The sequence below is a fragment of the Camelus ferus genome, chromosome 34 (assembly GCF_009834535.1).
Source record: "Camelus ferus isolate YT-003-E chromosome 34, BCGSAC_Cfer_1.0, whole genome shotgun sequence".
NCBI classification, from domain to species: Eukaryota; Metazoa; Chordata; class Mammalia; order Artiodactyla; family Camelidae; genus Camelus; species Camelus ferus.
In genome coordinates this window covers 17,971,267-17,992,788 of record NC_045729.1, presented here as the reverse complement: position 1 = coordinate 17,992,788, position 21,522 = coordinate 17,971,267, and the positions used below count along the sequence as shown (strand labels likewise).

Genomic DNA, 21,522 nt, shown 5'->3' with positions numbered 1-21,522 from the left:
TCTTCGGGAAGCTTAGATCTGAATTCACTGTGAATAAAAGTGGTCATAGATATTTTACATTTGTGGCGAGAATTTCAACCAGCTCCTCATCACTTTTTAATAATTCTTTGAATCATGTTAACCATTAAAAAGTGTGTACTACTTAGCTCAGTTCTTCTCGGGTTCATGGGATCATCTGTGTTCATGAGAAAACAGGTGATTAGAATCACGATTAAAGCGAGCGAGCACCTGCCTGTCGCTGTCATGCTCGTTTCCTGTCTGGTGCGTATTTTCACACTGCCGTGCGCCCCTCGCCTACCCCCCGCCACCCCTTCTTCAGAACATCTCCCAGCTACACGGCGTTGAGGCGCTCGCTCTACCTGGTGCAGTTTAACAGGAAACACCTATCAGGAGCCCGCCCTGGGTTAAGTGCTGGTGTCACCGGTTAATCACCTGGACCAGCCTGAGGAGCCTGTTTTCTCCGTGTTGTCCACATGAATGGCTTCTACTGAAACCTACCTTCTGTCTGTCAGAACCGGCCTTGCAGAAGGCACTCCTGACCTTTCTGTTGCCAAATCCAGGGCACAGTTTTCTCGCCTGACCTTGCTGTAGACCCTGTGCACCATACCCTGCTTAGTACTGTTTATTTCCTGGGCTCCTGTGACTCCATTCTTCTGTAATTTGCCCGCATCTCCCTGCCGACTCTTCGTTATTTTGCAGCTTTCTGATCTTTGCGTCAGCTGTACCCGCTCCTCTCACCACCGTATCATGTTCTGTGGGGCCCCATTCTTTTCCCCCGCCCCTGTCTTTTTTAAGGCTTGAGTGACTGTGACTGCCGAGTCAGGGTCTTGAGCCCAGACCTTGCCCTTGACACGGCCTGTTGCCCGGTCCGTTGCTGATTTGTTGTAGGCCATCGCTGAACAACGCCTCCCCTACCCCAGCGTGTTCCCTCTTGTGTTTTCTGTTAGTAAAGAGCAGCACCTTCAATCAGCGCAGGTGCCTGGGGCACTTTCGCCCTTCACGTCCTGTCCCCAAGCCCTGTTCCGTTTCCTGCATTTCTCAAAACCTCTGTCTCCTTCCACTTGCTGTCCTCACTCTGACATATCATCACTTACCACTTCTACCCAGCATCTTGGCCTCTTGGTCACCTACTCTGGCCTCCTCTTCAAGCCATTATTACTAGACAGAGTTTTCTAAAATAAAATCTGAGCACCAACACCCCTCTTCTTAAAATCAGCACACGTGCTCCTTGTCCTGTTTAGTTCGGGAGCCATTTCTAATCAGACTGGCCCCTGCCCACGTCCTGGGCCTTGCCTGGTGCCGCCCTGTGCGCGCGTGACCCCTGCCACACCACACTGCATGCTGGTGCCGTGGCTCCCAGTCTTCAGATCCTTCCTTCTACTTGCCTTCTTTATGCTAATTCCTACTTGTCCTTGAAGACTCAGATTCAACTTGGCTGTTTCAGAGAGCTTTATTTGAACGCCTGTCTCCTCCATGGATCAGAGTGTATTCCTCCAGGCCATGCTATTGACATTCAAATATTAAATTTAGTGTTTCCACTTTTAAAACCTGGTGCAGAGTACATGCTCAAAAAGTGTCCATCTGACGAACAAATCATATCCAGAACTTTTACTACTTGCTTCTGATAACCAGAAACTTTTGAGGAGGGGGAGGGTAGGGATCATTTCATGAATCTGTTCAATCAACTCAAATCTCTCCATCCTGTGGATGCCCTTCAATTCTTGTCCCAAACCTGAAAGAACGGGGGAGGGGGTGCAAGAGAAGGGAAGCAGGAGGAAAAGGGGTATTCCTTTGGGCTGATGTGAAAGGTGGTTTGCGACCAGACCAGAGCCCAAGCCTTTCAGCTCCGGAGTCACAAAAAGGGCGGAAACCATTTCTATAGCGACGGGAGGAGGGTGTGGTCCTCCACCTGCACGCGGTTACGGGTCGGAGCCGGCAGCGCCCGCAGTCTGCGCAGGCCCGATGCAGCTCCTCCCACCGCCCACCCTCATCGGCACCAAGTAAGGGAGGGGGCGGCGCGCGCGTCCCAGCGTCCGGGCAGCAGGTGGCGGGCGCGAGACCCAGCGGGGAGAGGGTGCAGGCGAGAAGGGGTGTGGGCCGGAGGAGGGGTGGGCGGTGTCAGGGCAGAGAGACGGCAAGTACCATTTCAGATTTCTCTCTGAGCCGCTGCATCCTCACAGCGCATCAGTGTACTGTTGTGTTGGGACAATGTGTCGCTGGCTTGGGCTGAGTGCAGGTTGGGGAGAGGTGGATTTTAGGGAACTCATAAGACCTGCCGGCACTCTGCTTACGACCCTGACCCCGACGACGTGCGGCACGAGCGTTCTGCCCCCTTTCTTGATCTTCACTGCACGTCTAGTCCTCTTCGTCGTCAAAAAGTGAGTCCACCAGGATAGGCTGCTAACCAGCCTTTCCCGAGCAGCCCATGTGCCTGCCGGGCACCAAGCCACACTGTCCTCTACGTGGTACTTGCCACTCGAGGGTAATTCCCGGTATTAGCAAAGTTTTTCCTTCAAAGGGGGATGAACAGTGCAGAATTTGGGATCTTTAAAAAGTCCATAGTTAATTTGTGGCCTTTACTGTTTGAAGTGTCCATCAGTCAATTCAGGGCTCAAGTAACCTGTCTCCCCTCTGACTTTGTTTTAAATGACTGGCGGTCAACAATCTTAAGTCAGGCTTCACCGCTCAGGCTTCAGTAGAGACTTGGTAGAAGTGTGAGGCCGTTTAAATAGAAAGTTCAGGCCATGAAAGGCCCATGTAAGTGTCCTTTGTCGCCAGTCTCTTTTGAGGGATTTAATCACCTCCATGTGGTAGGTACAGAAAATCTAGGCTTTCCAAGGATTTCTCTGAACACAGACTCTGCCAGGTTGGTTCTGTGACCTAAGGCTGTTATTTCCTGCCTTCGTTTGGTCCTTGTAAAGAGGGTGATGATAAACCTGCAGGAAGTCTAATGTGCTCCGCCACTTTCCGACTGTTGTTGTCGGCACCTGGGCAGAAGTGCATCTTCCCAACGTGTGGAGGACCAGGGCCGGGAGTCAGTGGTTATAGCTGAGCCCAAGCCCAACGTGAGTGGGTTGTGACTGCTAAAAAGAGCAAATACTGGTCTAGGCTGCATTTATAGAAATTCCGTGACCCGATGAGGGATGCAGCATTCTGGCTGTCTGACATAGCACTGATCAGAACTTAATCTAGACTCTAGAAGACCACAGCCCCTCTAAGAGGTCATTAAACACTGGAAAACAGAGAGGGACAGCCACAGTCCAGGCTCAGCGTGATGCTCCATCATCAGATGAGGAGGGGTTTGAAATAGAACCACACGATGCCTGGGGATGAGCAGGTGCTGGGGAGTCAAAAAGCCACAGTTGTGAAGACGGAAGAGCTCTTGAGCGGAAGACCGGGGGTGCGTGCTTGGTTGCTCCGTAGAGGATAACAAGTGTCAGTGGAGGCTGTTTCTCCACGTCGCTTCTTCAGCCAGCATTTGTGGGGCACCAACCACACGGACATTAACAGCAGGGCGTGAAATGGGATGCCTGGGGGGAAAGCAGTGCATCCTGGTCCAGGAACATTCAAGCAGAGATGAGGGATTTCCTGGGATGCTCTCGAGGGGATTCCTACCCGGGGAGGGAAGATGGGTGAGACGGTTTCTAAAAGCTTCCAGCTCTTAGTCTGTGAGTCTGTGGACCATGAAGAGTTTCAAGAATAACTGCACTGGACCCTCCCTTCCACTTCCCCAAATCCCCACTTAAACTGGATCCCATAAACTTATGAGAGAGTTAATGTTTCTTCTTGTCATGAGTTAATAATTCTGGGAAATGTGCTCTGAATGGAGAAGATGCAAAAGTGGCTGAATGAGATCCAGAAAAAAGTGTTTCTACCAATTATCCCCTTTTCTTCTACAGGCTTTAAGTGATGGATATATCCATATTTTAGGCGAAAAGGTGCTTGTGGCAAGAGCATGGTCTGCTCTGCAGGCAGCTGGGGGACGTGGGGCTTTTTGCTGGGTGTCCTAAGATGCTAAGCTCCGCACTAGCTCATCATCCTCTCTCGGCTCCCGTCTCCCTCTGCCCTGAGCACCTGGGGACTGGCACCCAGGTGTTCCCCCTCCCGACCTCGCTGGGCACCAGAAGGGAGACGGAGGAGCAGCAGTGTCTGGGCTGTGCTCTTGGACCTGCAGGCCTCTTCTTCTCCAAGTGCTGCCTTCTTCCCGCCTGGGGCCCAGGGCCATGACCTCTGTTTTACTCCTAATGCCAGTTTACTCTCCTTCCGGCAGGACTAAAATGGATGCTAAAAAGCCAAGTGTGACATCCTTCCCGATTCTGAAAGCAAGAAAGAAACAAAATCTCACCTCTGTGAAGGTGAGGAATATCATTTGGGGAAGAGAGGTTTCGTCATGAAATCTTGGGGACCCCAGGCCCAGTGGGGTTGTCATACCCCAAGCACCTTTGATGACAGGGTGACAGGAAGGTGCAGAGGCAGGTCTGGGTGGGCTTGAGGGAAAGTCAGCTGGACAGCCAGGATGTAGTTTCTTGAACTTGAGAACTGCAAGGTCTTAATCTAACAGGCGAGGCATCTTGGGCTAGTGTCTCTTCCACAGTGTTTATTATTCTGCTTCTGTTTCTATATCTGGACCCACACTGGAAGTGTCCTAGAATGGTTTTGATAAAGTATCCAAGACCATTTCTAGAAACGGTGTCTTTCTTTTTTTTTTTCTATAACAGACATGGTGTTTTTCTTTTTACTTTTCCTCAAAAAGTAGTAAAACGCCACAGCACTGAAGGTGATACTGTGATGTGGTGACTTTGTGATTACCACTTACAAGGGCAACATCTAAATCAGGTGTAGTTTTTTTGTCTGGGCTGAATTTTTAATTTTTTTTTATGGTAGTATAGTCAGTTTATCAAGTGTATTTTTAAATCTGACACCTTCAGTTTGGATTTCATAACTTAACTCAAAAGATCATATTGTCTGGGATCTTTGTTCTGAAAACTTGGCAGCAAACCGCAGCCCAGAGCATTCAGGTTTGGCTTTCTGAACGCTGCCTGCATCCCTGATTGGGAGGGCGAGTTCAGCAGCCTGCCCAAGGCCTAGTGAAAATTCTCCTCCCCGTAAGTCATCACCACCTCCTTAAAATTAATGGCTCCTGGGTCACCTCTTCCAGGCAGTATTCCTGACTTAACCTTCTCCCCCTCAGGACTGTGAGTCATCAACTTATTCCCTAAAGCAAAGCCTGTTGTTCCCCATTCCTACCCCTGCTATGACCACATCCAGCAAAGAACATTTTGCAATTTATAGGTATAAACATTTATGAATACCTAAAACATGTCCTTTGATAAAACAAATTAATACAAGATCTTTGAAATAGTAAATCTACAGCAAAACGTGATAATATCATAAAGATAACATTTTGTTCAAATTTTAAAATATTATGCAGACAGAACAGTCTTGGTCATGGTTTTACTTTGGCAAAATAATCAAGAGTTTTGCAGCTTACTTTTTCCTTAGCCACCTTTATTGGGTACTTAGATGACACTCGTAAGAACCTTAGAGGCAAGTACTGTTATCCCCATTTTACAGATGGAGCAGGTGAGGTTCAAGTGAAGTTAACTAGCCCATGGCCATAAATCAATGAGTGGAGGACAGAATTTGAATCCTTTTTGGGTTTGTTTTTTTTTTGGCAGGGGGAGGAAGTAATTAGCTTTATCTACTTGTTTATTTTAATGAAGGTACCAGGGATCAAACCCAGGACCTCGTGCATGCTAAGCATGTGCTCCACCCCTGAGCTGTACCCTCCCCTCTTGAACCCATATTCTTACCAGTCTCTTCCATGCCTCTCCATGCCTCTTTGCTGAGTAATGTCAACTCTGTTAAGTGTTGCCTTATATAAAGTTCCTTAACACACTGAATTTATTTACATTAATTTTAAGGAAATGAAATTCTGCTGCAGTATCATTTAAAAATACTATTTAACCTTATAACTATTGTCTGTACAGCAGTGGTTAGTCTGATGGGTCCTAAGTAAATGTCTTTTCACTGTCTGTGCATTTTCCTCAAGGGAATTCTCATCCAGTTGAAGCTAGTCTATTCAACTTAGGGAAATGCAAATAAATCGAAAACTGTTCTCAGCATGTGAACTCTTGGGTTTCAGTGCATGGTTATGACATTAGTTGGAGGAGGAAAGGAGAGAATTAGAATCTCTTCACCTGAAAAAAGCCACTGAAGTTGAGAGATCTGTGGATCTCAGCCTATCAACTGCCCCAAGCAGGTGTTGAAAAATATTTTACATATTTAAGTAAATGAATAATAATTTATATTTATTTCATGATATTTAACATTGTGTTATAAAGATAATGTTTATAACAATAAATAAATATTTAAAATGTGGATCTTGATAGTGTTTCAGCTAAGGGATTTTGTAAAATGTGTTTTTTTTTAAAGAATTGTTTCCCCTGGCTTTGAGACAACGGGTGGTCTTTATCCGGTTCTTTTTAAAATGCCCCCGTTCATTTGGCTACAACGTGGTAGAACAGTAGAGCCGTCTGCTGCTGAGAGATCTCCGGGGTCCCGTGGCTTCGATGTCTCCCTTCAGTGCGAGGGTCACAGAACCCTCATAGAGCCGCTGGGTGACACAGCACCCCTCTGCCCTTAGGGAAAATGCTCTCGCGTTATGGTTTACCCTGACTGCCGGCAGGGAGTCATACCCTCGCCCTGAGTCCTCAGTTCTCTCAGCTAGTAAGCTGGAGGATGTTTGGCTCTCCTGCAACTCTATTCAAAGAGAACAGTCTGGCCTTGCAGCCACTTCGGGGACTGGAGTTGCTGGCAGAACTCCGGTGTCTCAGGGGAGGCCGTCCCAGGGGAAGAACCTGGGAGGAGCCTGAGGAAGGGAGCTCTGTTGACCCTGGATGTTTTATTACCGTTTCCCTGACAATTAGTGAGCAGGGGGAGTGGGTGTCACAAAGGATACCGAGAGCGTGCTAAAGACGCTTTGTCTACTTTGAGCACTAGGAGAGCAAGCATTGTTCTGTTATTTTGATTCTATCCTGTAAGTCATTCAGCTGGTGAATACCACCTCCTTAGACAGGTCTTCCCTCACCACCCTTTCTGTTATGTTGCATATTTGTTTACTTGTTTATTGTCTGTCTCATCCTCTAGCCACTGGCCACCATATTGACTATGAGGCTACGGGGCCCTTGACACAGGCAGGTCCAAATCGGGGTGTGCTGTCCGTGAAAAGTACACACCAGGTTTCAAAGGCTTGGTGTGAGAAAACACACAGGAAATATCTTACTGATGACTTTTTATCATTGGGTGAATTTTAGAATACATTAATTAATACTTCAGTCACATTGTAAAAATAATTTTATGTTGATTACATGTTAAAATAGTATTCTGAATATGTTGTGTTAAAGAAAATATATTGTTACAATTAATTTCACCTTTTTTTTTTTTTTCACTTTTTAAATGTGACTGCTGGGAAATTTAAAACGCCCCGCATGGCTTGTGTTACACACCTGCTGGGCAGCGCTGCTGTTGAGAAGAAGCTCCTTAACAGCACAGGTGTTCTTGGTCTGGTTCAGCGCTGAATTGCCAGAACCTTGGACAATGCCTGGCACAGATTAGCGTTTGATGTGTACTCTTGTAATAGAAATTGGGGAAGTATTTATTCATTTGTTCTCTCTGCAAATATTTACTGAGTTTCTATTCATCTCAAGAACTGTTCTAGGTGCTAGGGAAACTGGAGAAGAAAACAGGCAAAAACAAAACAAAACAAAAAACCAAACTTCTCATGTGGCTTAAAATTGGGATTCTTTGTAGAAAGTCCAGATGGTGCCGACAGCGGTGAGAATGGTGGTGACCAGCTCTCATCCTCCTCACTGAGGTGGAGCTGAGACTGAACTAGATCAGTGGTTTCCAACCTTGGTCGTATATCACTAGGGGAGATTTTAAAGATCACTGAAATCAGAATCTGCAGGGGTCACGGACAATTATTTTTAAAAGTTCTTTTCTATCGCTTGCGGACCGATACGCATTTAAATGCCAACTGCAAGACCTTCGTTAGACTGTCTCTGACAGCTTGTTGGTTGTGACCCTGGAACAGTTGTTCCTACATCCCCTAGTTATGGTGGGATTAAGCAAGAGAAGAGGACTTACGCTTGCTGGCTGGCAAATGTTGAAAGCCCAGTAAATACTGGTTGCTTTCATTTTCTTTCCTCCTCTGCATTTACCAGAAAGGGGTTTCCCATGGGAGACAGGCTTATAATGAGCCTCCCCTAGCAGAAGAGGCTATGAGGGCCACGCATTCTGTCTCCTTTCTGTAATCAGTACTCCATAGGAACAACAATCAGTCTGACCAGGTGGCGTTGCAAAGGAATTGAATCCACAATCAGTCACAAGTGTAGAGACAACAAGCAGCAGAGACTCCAGCCTCCAGTTTTGGTGTGGTACCCTATTATTTACAGAATGAACCCACCTTTTACATGCAAATGGACGGTTCAAGCTAGAAGAACTTAAAATGATCACAGAACTAAAACGTCAAAACATTTTGCGAATAGAACCACAAGCAGCCAATCTAGGATTGGTGGCTCAGTGAAAAGTAGGCCTCGCAAGCAGTCTAACACCTGTGTTTGGGTGACCTGGGGAGTGAGCGCTCACAGACTTTCCCTGTTCTCCCCTAGGGCCCCGCTCTTCCTCCCGAGATGTACATAGTAGGCACCAGGCCCTTCGTTCCGCCTTCCCATGCGTGCTCTCCATTTGAGAGAGAGGAGGCCAAAGTCCTGAGTTTACCTTCAGCTGTCGTGACAGGAGGTGGGGCCAGCGGGCGTCGGGGAGTGTCTCTGGTACCAGGATGCATCAGAGCGAGTAGACAACTCCTCCTGAAAGCTTCCTCAGACCATACAACTTAGAGTCTCTCTGCTTGACACTGGAGGTGGGATGAGGCAATGTTAGAAATACAGCCCCTGCCCCTATATGTGTTGAGCTTTTTACATTTGCTCTTTTCAACAATGTTGAGGGAGTCAACACCCCCATTTTTCAGAGGAGAAAACGGGGACCCAAGGGGATTAAACAGGTTACTAGTAAAAGTAATTAATGCTGAGAAAGGCTGAAAGCACAATTCAGATTTTATTCTGTAGTGCATTCATGCTTTTTAAAATTGGTTTTTCTTTTTTAAAATTATTTATTTATTTATGGAAGTATAGTCAGTTACAACATGTCGATTCTGGTGTACAGCTGAAATTGGTTTTTTATTATTAAATGTTTAAACATGTGTAAGGTAGAAAGAATGAAAATACAGTGAGCACCTTCATGTGTATCCAACACACACTGTAAGAAAGATGGCCCCTGTGGGGTCCGCCCTATCTTATTTCCCCCTGTTCCTTGACCCCTTGGAGGTAACCACTCCCTTGAGTTTTACATTCTTATTGTTATTTCTAATTACTGCATTTATTATTTATTATTATTTCATTGCTTTTCTTTATATGTCTCTAAACCTTCTAAACTATGTACTGTTTAATTTTGCAAGTTTTTTGTTTTTGTGGATATGAAATCATTCTGTTCAGTTTTCCTCTGCAGCTCACTTTGTATGTCAGCACTACGCTAGCATACACTGGCCAGCATCTGGCTGGCGTTCCCTCGGACTGATCAGGGTGCCGCTCTGACTGGCCAGGGCCTGTGCCTCTTAGGTATTGCGAATATCACCGCTGTTCTTGGAACCTGTTTAGGAATCAGCTTCACTGCTGTAGTCAAGGGTAGGGGCACATCATACTTCTTACTGGCTTTATAGTTGGTGGGCGTGTGTGTTTTTTCCCTTGTGTTTTTGCCATTGAAAACAGGTGCTGTGCATGTTGTGGTGCATGTCTCCTGGTGCACATGTGCAGGGGTTTCTAGAGTGTGCCCTTCGGAGGGGAATTGCTGGGTACCAGGGTATGTGAGTACCTAACTTTACCAGATGATGCCAACTGGTTTTGAAAACACTCGTACCGCTGTGCTTTGCCTCTAACAGGAGGTACACACACCAGTTGGCCCACATCCTTTTCATCACTTGATATTGTGTGGCTTTTTATTCTGCAAGCTTAGTAGACAATATTTTCCTGTATTTTAATGTACACTGTGTTGGTTATTAATGAGGTTGGCCATTTGTGTTTCCTCTTCTGTGGAGTGCCTGGTCGTGCTTGTTTTTGCATAAATATTTTTCTTTTGTGTTGTCTTTTTCCTACTGATTTGTAGAATATTTATATATTATATATAACACATATAAATAAAATATAAATAAACATAAATAATGTACACAAACATTGTATTTATTTGTAAGTAAATATGAACTATTCAAAGCACTTACTGATCCTTTGCCAGCAGTACATGCTGCCAGTACCTTCTCCTAGCTGTTGACTTGCCTTCTGTGTACTTTATTCTTAAGAGCAGTTTTAGGTTTACAGGAAAATTGAGCAGAAACTAGAGTTCCGTTATGCCCCCCTCACCCCCCATAGCTTCTCCTTTTATTAACATCTGGCATCAGTGGACAGTTGTTGCAATTGGTGGATCAGTATTGATACATTATTATTAACTAAAGTCCATAGTTTACATTAAGGTTCACTCTTCCTGTTGTACACTTACTTGGTTTTGACAAATGTGTCATGTATCCACCATTACAATCACACAGACTAGTTTCACTGACCTAATAAAAATGCACCATACTCCACTTTCTCACCACTCTTTCCCCTCCCCGAACCCCCGGTAACTGTTCTTTTTACTGTCTCTATAGTTTTGCCTTTTCCAGAATGTCATACTGTGTGTAGCCTTCTCAGACTGGCTCTTCCCCATAGTGATATGCATTTAAGCTTCCCTCCGTCTCTTTTTGTGGCTTGATAGCTCACTTTTTTAGTACTGAATAATACTCCATTGTCCACATGTACTACAGTGTATTCATTTGCCTTCTGAAAGACACCTTGGTTGCTTCCAAGTTTTGGCAATCGTGAATAAAACGCTACAAACATCCACTTGCAAGTCTTTGTCTGGACATATGGTGAAACTCCTTTGGCTGAAATCCAAGGAGCACTGTTGCTGGATTGTGTGGTAAGAATATGTTTAGTTTTGTAAGAAACCGCCAACCTGCCTTCTAAAGCGGCTGCGCCATTTTGCATCCCCAGCAGCAATGAGTAAGCGTTCCTGTGGCTCCACAGCCTCACCAGCATTTGGTGGTGTCAGTGCTCCAGATTTGGGTTATTCTAATGGATGTGTAGTGGCATCTCAGTGTTGTTTTAATTTGCATTTCCCTGATGACATAAGATGTAAAGCATCTTTTCATTTGCTTATTTGCCATCTGTGTATCATCTTTGGTGAAGGTCTTTTGTCCATTTTAAAATCACGTTGTTTGTTTTCTCATCGTTGAGTTTGAGTTCTTCGTATACGTTAGATAACAGTCCTTTATCAGATGTGTCTTGCAAATATTTTCTCCTGGTCTGTAGCGTGTCTTGACATATAATTGATATAATTTCAGGTGTATGACATAAGGATTTGATTTATGTCTATGTTGCAAAATAATTAACACAGCAAGTTTACTTGCCATCCAGCACTGTGCATAATTACAAGTTTTTCTTGTGATGAGGGCTTTTAAGATCTGCTCTCTGAGCAACTCTCAGATACATAATACAGTATGTTAACTGCAGTCATCATGTTGCACATTACATCCTCAGGTCTTATTTATCTCATAACTAGAGGTTTGTACCTTTTGATGCCCTTCACCCACTTTATCCACCCTGGCACCCCCGCCTCTGACAACTACCAATCTGTTCTCTGTATCTATGAGTCTGTGGGTTTTAAAAAAATTCCACATATAAGTGAAATCATACAGTATTTGTCTCTGTCTGACTTATCTCACTTAGCATAATGCCATCAAGGTCCGTCCATGTTGTTGCAAATGGCAGGGCTTCCTTCCCTTTTGTGGCTGAGTAGTGTGTGTATCTGTATCTGTATCGACCCATCTTTCACATTTTCTTTATCTTTATCTGTTGATGGACACTTAGGTTTTTTGCATGTCTTCACTATTGTAAATAATGCTGCAGTGAACATCAGGGTACAGATACCTTTCTGAGATAGTTGTTTTGTTTTCTTTGGATAAATACTCAGAAGTGAACTTGCTGGATTATATGGTTGTTCTATTTTTAACTTTTTTGAGGAATCTCCATCCTATTTGCCATAGTGGCTGCACCAATTTATATTCCCACGAACAATGCACAAGGGCTCCCCTTCCCCCTCAACATCCTCACCAACACTTGTTATTTGTTGTGTTTTTGATAATAGCCATTCAAACAGGTGGAGGGTGATACCTAATTGTGGCTTTGCTTTGCATCTCCCTGAGGATTAGTGATGTTGAGCATCTTTTCATGTGCCTGTTGGCCATCTGGATGTCTTCTCTGAAAAAATATCTATTCTGCTCCTCTACTCATTTTTTAATTGGGTTGCTTTTTTTTTTTCTATGTTGACTTGTTTAAGTTCTTTACATAATTTGGATATTAATCAATCCCTTACCAGATACAGGATTTGCAAATATTTTCTCCCATCCCATGGGCTGCCTTTTCATTTTGTTGATGGTTTCCTTTCCTGTGCAAAAGCTTCTTGGTTTGATGCAGTCCCACCCGTTTATTTTTGGGAGCGGCAGAGGGAGCGATGCTGTCTGTGACTTGCCGGAGGTCTGCGCAGCGACCGCAGCCTGGGACGTGAGGAGCAGGTGCCCAGCTGCGCTCTCTGACTCTGGGCGCTCTGCTGTGTGGAGTCGTGGAACTTGTTGTGTTCTGTGGAGAATCCCCAGAGCCTTCTCTCCTCTCCGCAGCACACCCTCTCCCTGCATCAGTGCTTTGGTTTTGAACTCTGGATTGTTCTGGCCTCTGGAAGGGATTGTGGAGCCTGCAAGGAGGGGCTGCGATTCGCTATCACAGAACTCTAGCTACATTCATCCCACCAACCTGGACAGGCACGGAGAGATTATTGTTGTTCTTATTTTTTGTAACGGGGAGGAGGAAGCGACAAGGAGGAGCCAGCTAAGGAAACAGGGAAAGAGTCTGTGAGGTCTGACTCAGGCAGGGTCGTCTGATGGAGGGGTGTGCCTTTCTGAAAAGGCTGATGGCCTGGGGCAGGGGACCAGGCTGAGAGCTCAGATTCTTTCTCCCTAAGCAGACAGGACATGCCAGGTTCTGTCCAAGGTCATAGGATGAGGCGGTGCATCTGGGTATTCTGCTCTAACCAGCCCCACAAAGGGACCAGAACTGTTATCCTTTGGCTCCCAGAGTGGTGGGGGGGGGCAGGAAATATGCTCCCTGTGACCCCTGGGTATACTGTGCATGTTGGGGAAGGGCGGCTGGCATGGTGAGAAAACAGAATAGGGAGGGGAGGACGGAGTTCGCCGGGGAGACGATGCTGATGCAGGAAGGACAGTTAGAGATGGCACCATCCTGTGCACCTGTTTCGTCCATTCCGATGTAGAAGTCACACATCGGTGAGGATGGGAGTGGGCTCCAGCTGGAGAGCCCTTCTTTTCTCAAACAGGCCATCTCCTTCGTCTGTTTCCCAGTGCTGGAAAGTCTTCCTTGAGTCGAGATACATTTATTTGGAACAAAGCACTTCCTTTTCTAACAATTCTGCTGGAAATTGCAATTGTATTTGAGAAGGGGCGTGGACAGGGCTTCTCCAGTGTGAATTAGTGGTTGGGAGGCTTTTCTTCCCAGAGGCAGTGCTGGGAGCGGGAAGCCCTGGTCCTCGGGGGGAGTGGGGATGGGCAGCCATCCACGAGGGTGCTCACGTCAGAGCTCAGCCATCTCGAGGGCAGCTGAGAGTCGTCTCACTCTTTTGAGGACAGGTATGAGGGCTTCCTTCTCCCTCATTTTCCCCTTCCCCCTCCCCGCCTTCCCTTTCTTCCTTTAGCAAATATTTAAGTGCCTACTGTGTGTGAGTTTCAGTAAAGTCTTACTGTCCTGCAGAAGGCCGATGTGTAACAATCTCGTACAACAAACCTTTGCAGGTCCTGTGATAAGAGCAGGTACAAAGCCTGGGGTAGCGGGAGGGTTACACGTGTGAGAGGGAACAGTCCCAGAGGCTTCCTGGGGAAAGTGGCACCTTGGCTGGGGCTTGAATGTGGGTAAATTCGCACTTGGGTGGATCACAAGTGCTTGGAGTGGAGGAAGTGGTTGAAGCGTGGGTGAGGGAGTGCATCCCAGGCAGACACAGAGCAGGAGGAAGGCTCTGAGATGTGAAACGGCGCAGTGTGTGAAAGCTGCAAGCCATTCGTAATTGCCGGAGCTGAAGGGGCAGGGTCAAGGCCATGACGAGGGATGAGGCTGGGAAGCTCTGTGTGCCAGGAGTTCCAGCCCTGGGAAGCTGCCGAGAAGACTGAAGCAACGCAGCAAGATCAGATGACTGTGTTTAGTTTCTTTTTTTTTTTTTAATTGAAGTATACAACGTTACAGGTGCACAGCAAAGTGATTCAGTCATATAATATGTACATATTCTTTTTCAGATTCTTTTCCACTTTAGGTTACTGAAGATATTGAGTATAGTTCCCTGTGCTCTACAGTAGGTGGTCTGTTTAATTTCTGGGTTCACTTAGGCAGTAGAGGATGGGTTGGGAGGATGCTTTGGGGACCCTGCAGTAAGTGCCTGGACTAGGGATACACTGAGCAGAGTCTTAAGGGGATCTTCATTCTCACAGAGTTACGCTGCTCATGGTAAGAAAACATAAGTGACAGTCTGCGAGTTTGTGAAAGCGTTCCCCAGTGCACCCCTGCAAGTGGGAGGGCTGTGCTGGCTGCAGCCAGCTTCTGTGGACGATGGAGGTTTGCAGTGCAGGCTCTTCCCTGTGGTGTCCTACAAAAGGCCACCTTCGTTAGAAGCAGCCTACGGCTGATCCTGCTGCCCCAGCAAGGGAGATGACTCTTAATGAGGGCTCCATCCCCAGCCTGAGACACTCAGCAAATCCCAGATGGGCTCTGGAGGTGGTCTGAGCCCCGTCCAGGCTCTTGTGATGATGGCGTGGATACTGACACATGGGCTGGGCACTGTGGAGACCCCAGGGTGAACCAGCCAGAGGGACCCCTCTCGAGGGCTGGCATATCGTGGAGGGCCTGATGTTTGTGGCCATTGAATCTCGTTGGGAGGAGATGAGAGTTCATAAAAAATTAGGAAGGATGCATAAACATCAATGGCATAAAGGAAAATCACTTTCAGTGGGGGGAGAGATTAATTCCAAAGGAGGGAATTGCATTAGATTGTGACTGCATAGAATCTGGCTGCACAGAACTCAGCTTCTTTAAAAAAGAGAGGTTTCTGGGCCCCAGCATAGGGAGTTTGGGGTCAGGTGCGGGAGTCTGTATTTTAAAAGCTCTTTCGGGCAAGTTGGAAAACCACTGGACCATGTGATCTGCATTTAGCACCCCGCCGGGCACGTGGATGTGCTCAGTCTGTTAATGAATGCACCTCCGAGGTCCATCCCAACCATGATTCCGTGTATCCTCCTGGTTTGGGGAGGCAGGAAGGAGGTGTTTCTGGAAGAATCCTTGAGGCCGGGCGACAAGAACCAGTAACTGAAATAGTTTGATACCTTTGCACCTATTTTGCGTGAACGCCAGGAATATGGGGGGTGGGGGGTCAGCTGGGTTTCCGCTTTCCCTCCTTCCTCCTAATCAATGTTTGAGCTGAGCTCAGCTTCTGTTTGAGAAGGGTGAGCTGGCTTTTGCAAAGCAGTGAGATGGAAATTGCCTTTTTTTTTGGCTGAGAAAACAAAAGAAAGTGAGAACTAGAGGGATTTGCCCAGAGAACAAATCAGCCAGCTCAGAAGACAGAGGCACAGGGGAGCTGCCCAGGGCGGGACCTGAGGCTCTCTGGCCAGCCTGCCCTGTCACACTGCAAGTCGGTGCAGCGCTGGCCTGCGGGTCTGTCACCCAGCGCCGGCAAGCATAGCCAGAGACCCCTGGAGCACCCCCACATCCCAGTGTGGGGGCGTCTCAGTGCCCTGCGCCTACGTGTGAGCACGGGGTTTCTGTTCAGTCTTTCCTTTCCTCTCCTCTCCTTTCCTTTTTTCTTTTCAACCTTTTGTTCAGACCCTCTTGTTTTCCATTATTGGAGTATATTTGATTTACAGTGTGTGTTAGTTTCAGGTGTACAGTGTAGTGATCCAGCTATACATTTGTACATATCCTTTTTCACATTCTTTTTCATTATAGTCCTCTGTGCTGTACAGCAGGTCCTTGTTTATCTGTTTTATATACAGTAGTGTGTATCCGCTCATCCCAGACTCCTAATCTACCCCTCCCCCTCCCCGTATTTGGAGCCGCTCAGTGCGGCGTCTGTGCTCCGAGGCTCTGGGTCCAGGTCCCTTGACACTTCCCTCTGGTCTGGCTCTCGCCCTGCTCTTGTTACTCTCTTTTTCCCTCACATTGCACTGAACCATTTAGAGGTTTCTGTCATAATATATATTTTTTATTTTTTAATAATAGTATTTATTTTTACTATTTTTATTTTTAATTGAAAGTCTTGAAATTCTATAGTGCTTTACAATTTTCAAGGGTTTCACACATGGTGGGAGGGTACAGCTCAGTGGTAGAGTGTGTGCTTAGCATGCACGAGGTCCTGGGTTCCATCCCCAGTACCTCCATTAAAATAAAAAAAAACTAAAAGTAAATAAATAAACAAACCTAATTACCCATCCTCCAAAATAAAAAAAAAAAAAGGTTTTACATGTGTGATTTTGTATAATCACATAATAACCCCTTTTACCCCCTACCCCTGTCTTGCCCCTCCACCCTCCCCTTTCCCCACTGGGAACCACTGGTTTGTTCTCTGTAGCTGTGAGTCTGCTGCTTTTTTGTTTTATTCACTAGCTTGTATATTTTAGGTTCCACGTGTAAGTGACATCATACAGTGTTTGTCTTTCTCTGTCTGACTTATTTCACTCAGCACAATGCCTTCCGAGTCCATCCACGTGGCTGCTGATGGCTGGGCAGCACTCCATTGCACACACAGCGCCTCCTCTTTACCCAGGCATCTGTCAGTGGACTTCCAGGCTGCTTCCATGCCTTGGCAGTTGCAAACAGTGCTGCTGTGAACATTGGGGTGCATGTATTTTTACGATTTAGTATTTTTGTTTTTTTCAGATATATACCCAGGAGTGGAACTGCTGGGTCGAGTGGTAGTTCCATTTTTAGTTTTTTGAGAAACCTCCAAACTGTTTTCCACAGTGGCTGCACCAATTTACCAATAATGGTATTTTTTAATTATGAAGGCGGCATGTGTTCACATAAAAAGTTTGGGAAAAATCTGGACGTTGAGGAGGCCTCAGGGAGCTGTGGTGACACAGAAAGTGGTCCTGACTAGTTCCCGGTGGCTTCCTCTGATGCCCCGGTTCCTGTTTCTATGTGGCCAGTATGCCAAGTTTTACAGAGGTGGCACCAGCTGTGTCTCAGCTTGGGACAGCTGTCATTCAGTTCCCTAAGAAAGAGCAGGAAGCAGAACCCCCGGGCTCTGCTTTGAAGAGCAGAACCTAGATTCACGCTGTGGCCTGTTTTTGCTAAACGTTAGTCCTTTCGGTCCCACCTCCATGATTTTCACCTTGTCTGCATAGCACTCATACTCTGGGGCTTTTTTAACTTAAATTTTAGTCTCATTGTGTGTCATGACAACCACCAAATCACAGGTTCGATGTGCTGGTTTATAGCTTTTCCAGTGGATGTTAGGGTAAATGCATGACTGCTGGGTAACTGTTACCTGTGGGCCGTGCATGGCTGTGGCACAGACCTCCACTGTGCGCTGCCACCCTCTGAAGGGCGCAGCTCTGCTCTCTGGTCCTTCCCTACCTGTTTCTAGAGGCGAAGTCCCCTCTGACCAGGTCACTGGCGTCCAGGCTGGGCTCCAATGGTCTAGTGGATCCTACTAAGTTACCTTCAGAGCCCCTCGTCGGGTGAAAATAGCCCCTAGGCAAGACGGTGGGCAGTTTCCTCCCTTTAGAAAGAGCAGCTCAGCTTTTGTGTCTCCCCACGGCCTCACGGCCCCACGTCCCCACGTCCCCACGTCCAGGGCGCCTAGTTAGGGTTTTATATGAAGAAAGGGTTCTGTGAATGGTTTGTGTGTGTGTAATGTGTGAAAGCCATAGGGAAAGTCAATCCAGGATGAACACTGGAGAGCTAATTTGTTTGGGTATTTATTTATTTATTCATTCAGTACTTTTTTGAGCCTCTCTTAGCTCTTGCTAGCTTTGGGGTCGGAAGAGCTGGCTGCAGATGTATCCTGTTTACTGTAACGAAGCAAAATAAACATCGGGTGCTCGAGGTGAGACCACGCCGTGCACTAGCCTGATTCTTTCACTTGATCCAGGTTGAGAGTAAGCCTTTGGTTCAAGCCCAGAAGCCACCTTCCAAGGTCAAGGACTTCAGGATGACCCGATTCTTGAGTAAGGTGGGAAGTGCTGCTTAGTGTCTTTTCTCTAGAAGAGGATGAGGGGAGGTGGGTGGCCGGGATGGCTTTTAACAGGCGTTTTCGGTCGACTCAACGTAACATGAGGGGGGCGGGCTACCCACGTCGCCACGCCCAGCTCTGCAGTGTTAAGTGATCTATTCATGGCCAGTCAGACCGCCCCTCTCCTAATCAGTCATTCAGTCAGGCATTCAGTGAAGCGGCGCAGGGAGCCAAGTGGGCCGGTCGAGCCAGCAATGAGGAGGAACGGGGCGCTTCTGCAGCAGCAGGGAAGGATGGGCTCCAGAGCAGGCAGAGCTTCCCCAGGTCAGGGTGGGAGGACGCTGGAATGAGGATAATGATGGCTACACTCATGGAGTATTCTACATCGATGGCCTTGTTTACCTCCTAAAAACCTTGTGAGGTAGGTCCCATCTTTGTCCTCATGGTAGTGCTGAGATAACTGAAGCTTAGAGAAAGAGTCAGTGTGACCGTCCAAGGTCTAGGCCATTAGGTGGTGGAGCAGGGCTTCGAACCCAGAGCCCGTCTGCTCGACCACTCCACTTCCTCTCCAAGGACTTCAAAAAGTAGATTTAGCCCCAGATTTGGCTCACGGCTCGTCATCCTTGCGGTGAGGAGGTTACGGGGAGCAATGACTCCTTGAAGACATTTTCTTGCCTGAGGCATCTGTGCCTTACCCCGAGTCTCTTTCTGTAGAACACAAACAGCAGCTTTACTTCACTCCCGTTCGTGGACCCCAAGGGGAAGAACACGGTGAACTTGCCTCACATCAGCAGTAGAGTCGCGCCACAGCAGCCCCCACTGCGTCAGGTGAGCAAGGGCAGTGGGCGTGGTCCCGAGCAGGCAGGTGACAGGCCTGCCATCAGTCCAGAGCCAGGTGCAGAAAGGCCTGGGGTGCTGGGAGAGGCCCGTCGTGTGCTGAAGGTCTGGGTTCCAGTCCTGTTCTCTCTGTTTACAATGAATCCCAACTTGAACAGTGAGTCACTGGACTTTCTCTACAAGACAGGCTCTCTGTTGGGTTGTCATGGAGACTCACCAAGAAAAGGGAAAGTGAACTGTCAGGTGTATAGATGGTTGAAGCATCCAAATTGTTGGTTTTCCTTGTACACCCCCTACTATTTTTAGCGTAAGGACCAAATTTAGAGCTGTTAAAGAGCTGTTATCTGCACCTAAGTTCAAGTATTTGAGCCCTGGGTCAGGTCACTCCATCTCGTCAGGAACCTGGCCTTCTCCAGAGCAGCAGGAAAGAACTGTTCCCGTCCTTCCCTGTGATAAGGTGCCACCAGGCTGTCTGCTGCTCCCTGCAGCGTGCTGCATCTCACAGAGAATGTGTGGGTCAGATGGAGACTTCCTTTGAGACAGAGGTTAAGAAAACCTGCTCTCTCATCAGGACCGTTTCCGTCTTGGAGAGGAAGTCTGGATGTGGCTGTCCTTGGTCAGTCAATGGCTGATGACCCCCAGAAGAGGTCTCAGCGGTCCTTTATGGTAAACCTCTTTCCCCAAACAGGAGAATCAAACTCACAGTCGGGCGTTGTCCTCTGAGCTCAAGGCTTCAGAAATGCCCTTCCCTTCAAGCATTAAAACCCAAGATGCGAAGTCAGAGGAGAAGCCATCAAAGGCACACAAGCACAGGGTGCCTCTGACAGCAGCAGGTATGTTTGTGGGGAGTGGGGGTGCAGCGGGGGGGGGGTTATGTGGTCAGGGTGTCGAGCGCTGGGCCCAGCTGGGAAGGCTGAGGTGCCCGGGGTTGGGGTGGTCAGTGAAGGCCACTAAGCCCAGAGGAACGGTCAGCCAAGGCTTCGCTACGTACTGTGACAGTGTAAGCGGGGCAGGGGAGGAGGGAGCAGACTCCCCCGTTCCATTTCCCCCCACTGGCTGGCCCCAGCCCAGGGGCAGATGTGTCCGCAGGGGTCAGCGGGAGTTGTCCCACTGCCCGGCAGCCTGAACAGGGCTCCTGTGGTTCTGTGGAGGATGGGGGCAGGGCTGGGGCGGAGAGGTGCTGAGTTCTGAGTCAGAGGCGGGGAACGTGTCTTGGAGGCTCCCACGCCCCTCCTGACAAGAAGGTCTCAGCAGAAGCACCTCAGGAGGGCCTCTGAACCGAGGCTCCCAGGTTCCAAGGGCGTGGCCAGCCAGGATGGTCTGCATCCTTGACTGCATCTCTTCAGAGACCTCCCAGCACTGGCTTGCACACCGAGGCTGCTGTGGGGAGGCAGCTCTCCCGTGGCCCGCTGGCTAGAGCCTTTGCAATGCCATGTGGTCAGACCTGAAAGCTCACACACCTTTAGACCAGTAGCCTGGCTCCTTCACGGGGTTCAGGGAGTCATAACGATTAGCGTTAAGAGTCTGCTGAGCCCCTACCCAGTGCCGATACTGGCTGATGCTCGGAGCTCCTCTCCCATAGCCTTGACCTTGGCTGTCCTTAAACAATCTCAGGAACTGCCCACGAGGAGACCATTTCAGTCCTGAGCTAGTTCTGCCTTCACAGAGCTGGTCTCTGCCTCCTGCTCTCTCTCCCTGCAGTTCTGTCTTCCGGGCAAAGAACATGCCTCTGTCAGCTTACACGTGATGCTTTTCACACGGACGGGGGACACAGGTCCTGTCCCCACACGTCCTCTTTCCTCCCGGCAGTTCCTTCTCTGACTCCCCAGCAGTTTGTCAAAAAGGCTGCGGAGGGTGATGTCCTCTCCCCCATCCTGATCTGCCCTCTCTCAGCCTCTAGCTTATCACCATCCTTCAGAGTTTGATTCCACCCCGCCCGCCCCAGACCAGGCACCGGCCCCCGACTGCGATGTGGCCAGGGTAGCGCAGAGAAGAGCTGACATGCGTGCCTTCCCAGCCTCAGACCCCCTGGCTCAGCGAAGATTTGAGCAGGACCACCTGCTGCGCTTGAGGGTCGCGCTGATGTCGCCCGCCTTCGCCCTGAAGGCGGCCTAGTTTGGGAACGCGCTCAGGATAGGCTCCTTGTGGGGCCCGACAGCACACGAACTTGGGCAGCTGCTGTTGACGCTACACTGAGGTCCAGGATGCCTGGTCCTCAGCGAGCCATCTCCCTGGGGAAAGGGCCTCCGGGCT

The 21,522-nt window shown here is 48.0% G+C and overlaps 1 protein-coding gene across 1 annotated transcript in view; it reads left to right on the top strand.

Annotated features, from left to right (window-relative positions):
* The window catches only part of DYRK4 (dual specificity tyrosine phosphorylation regulated kinase 4), a 45,474-nt gene that overhangs the window by 7,510 nt on the left and 16,442 nt on the right, over positions 1–21,522 (top strand). The window contains 3 exon segments of the mRNA XM_006175560.3: positions 18,352–18,432; positions 19,147–19,260; positions 19,958–20,102. Coding sequence (XP_006175622.2) covers positions 18,352–18,432; positions 19,147–19,260; positions 19,958–20,102 — 340 coding nt within the window.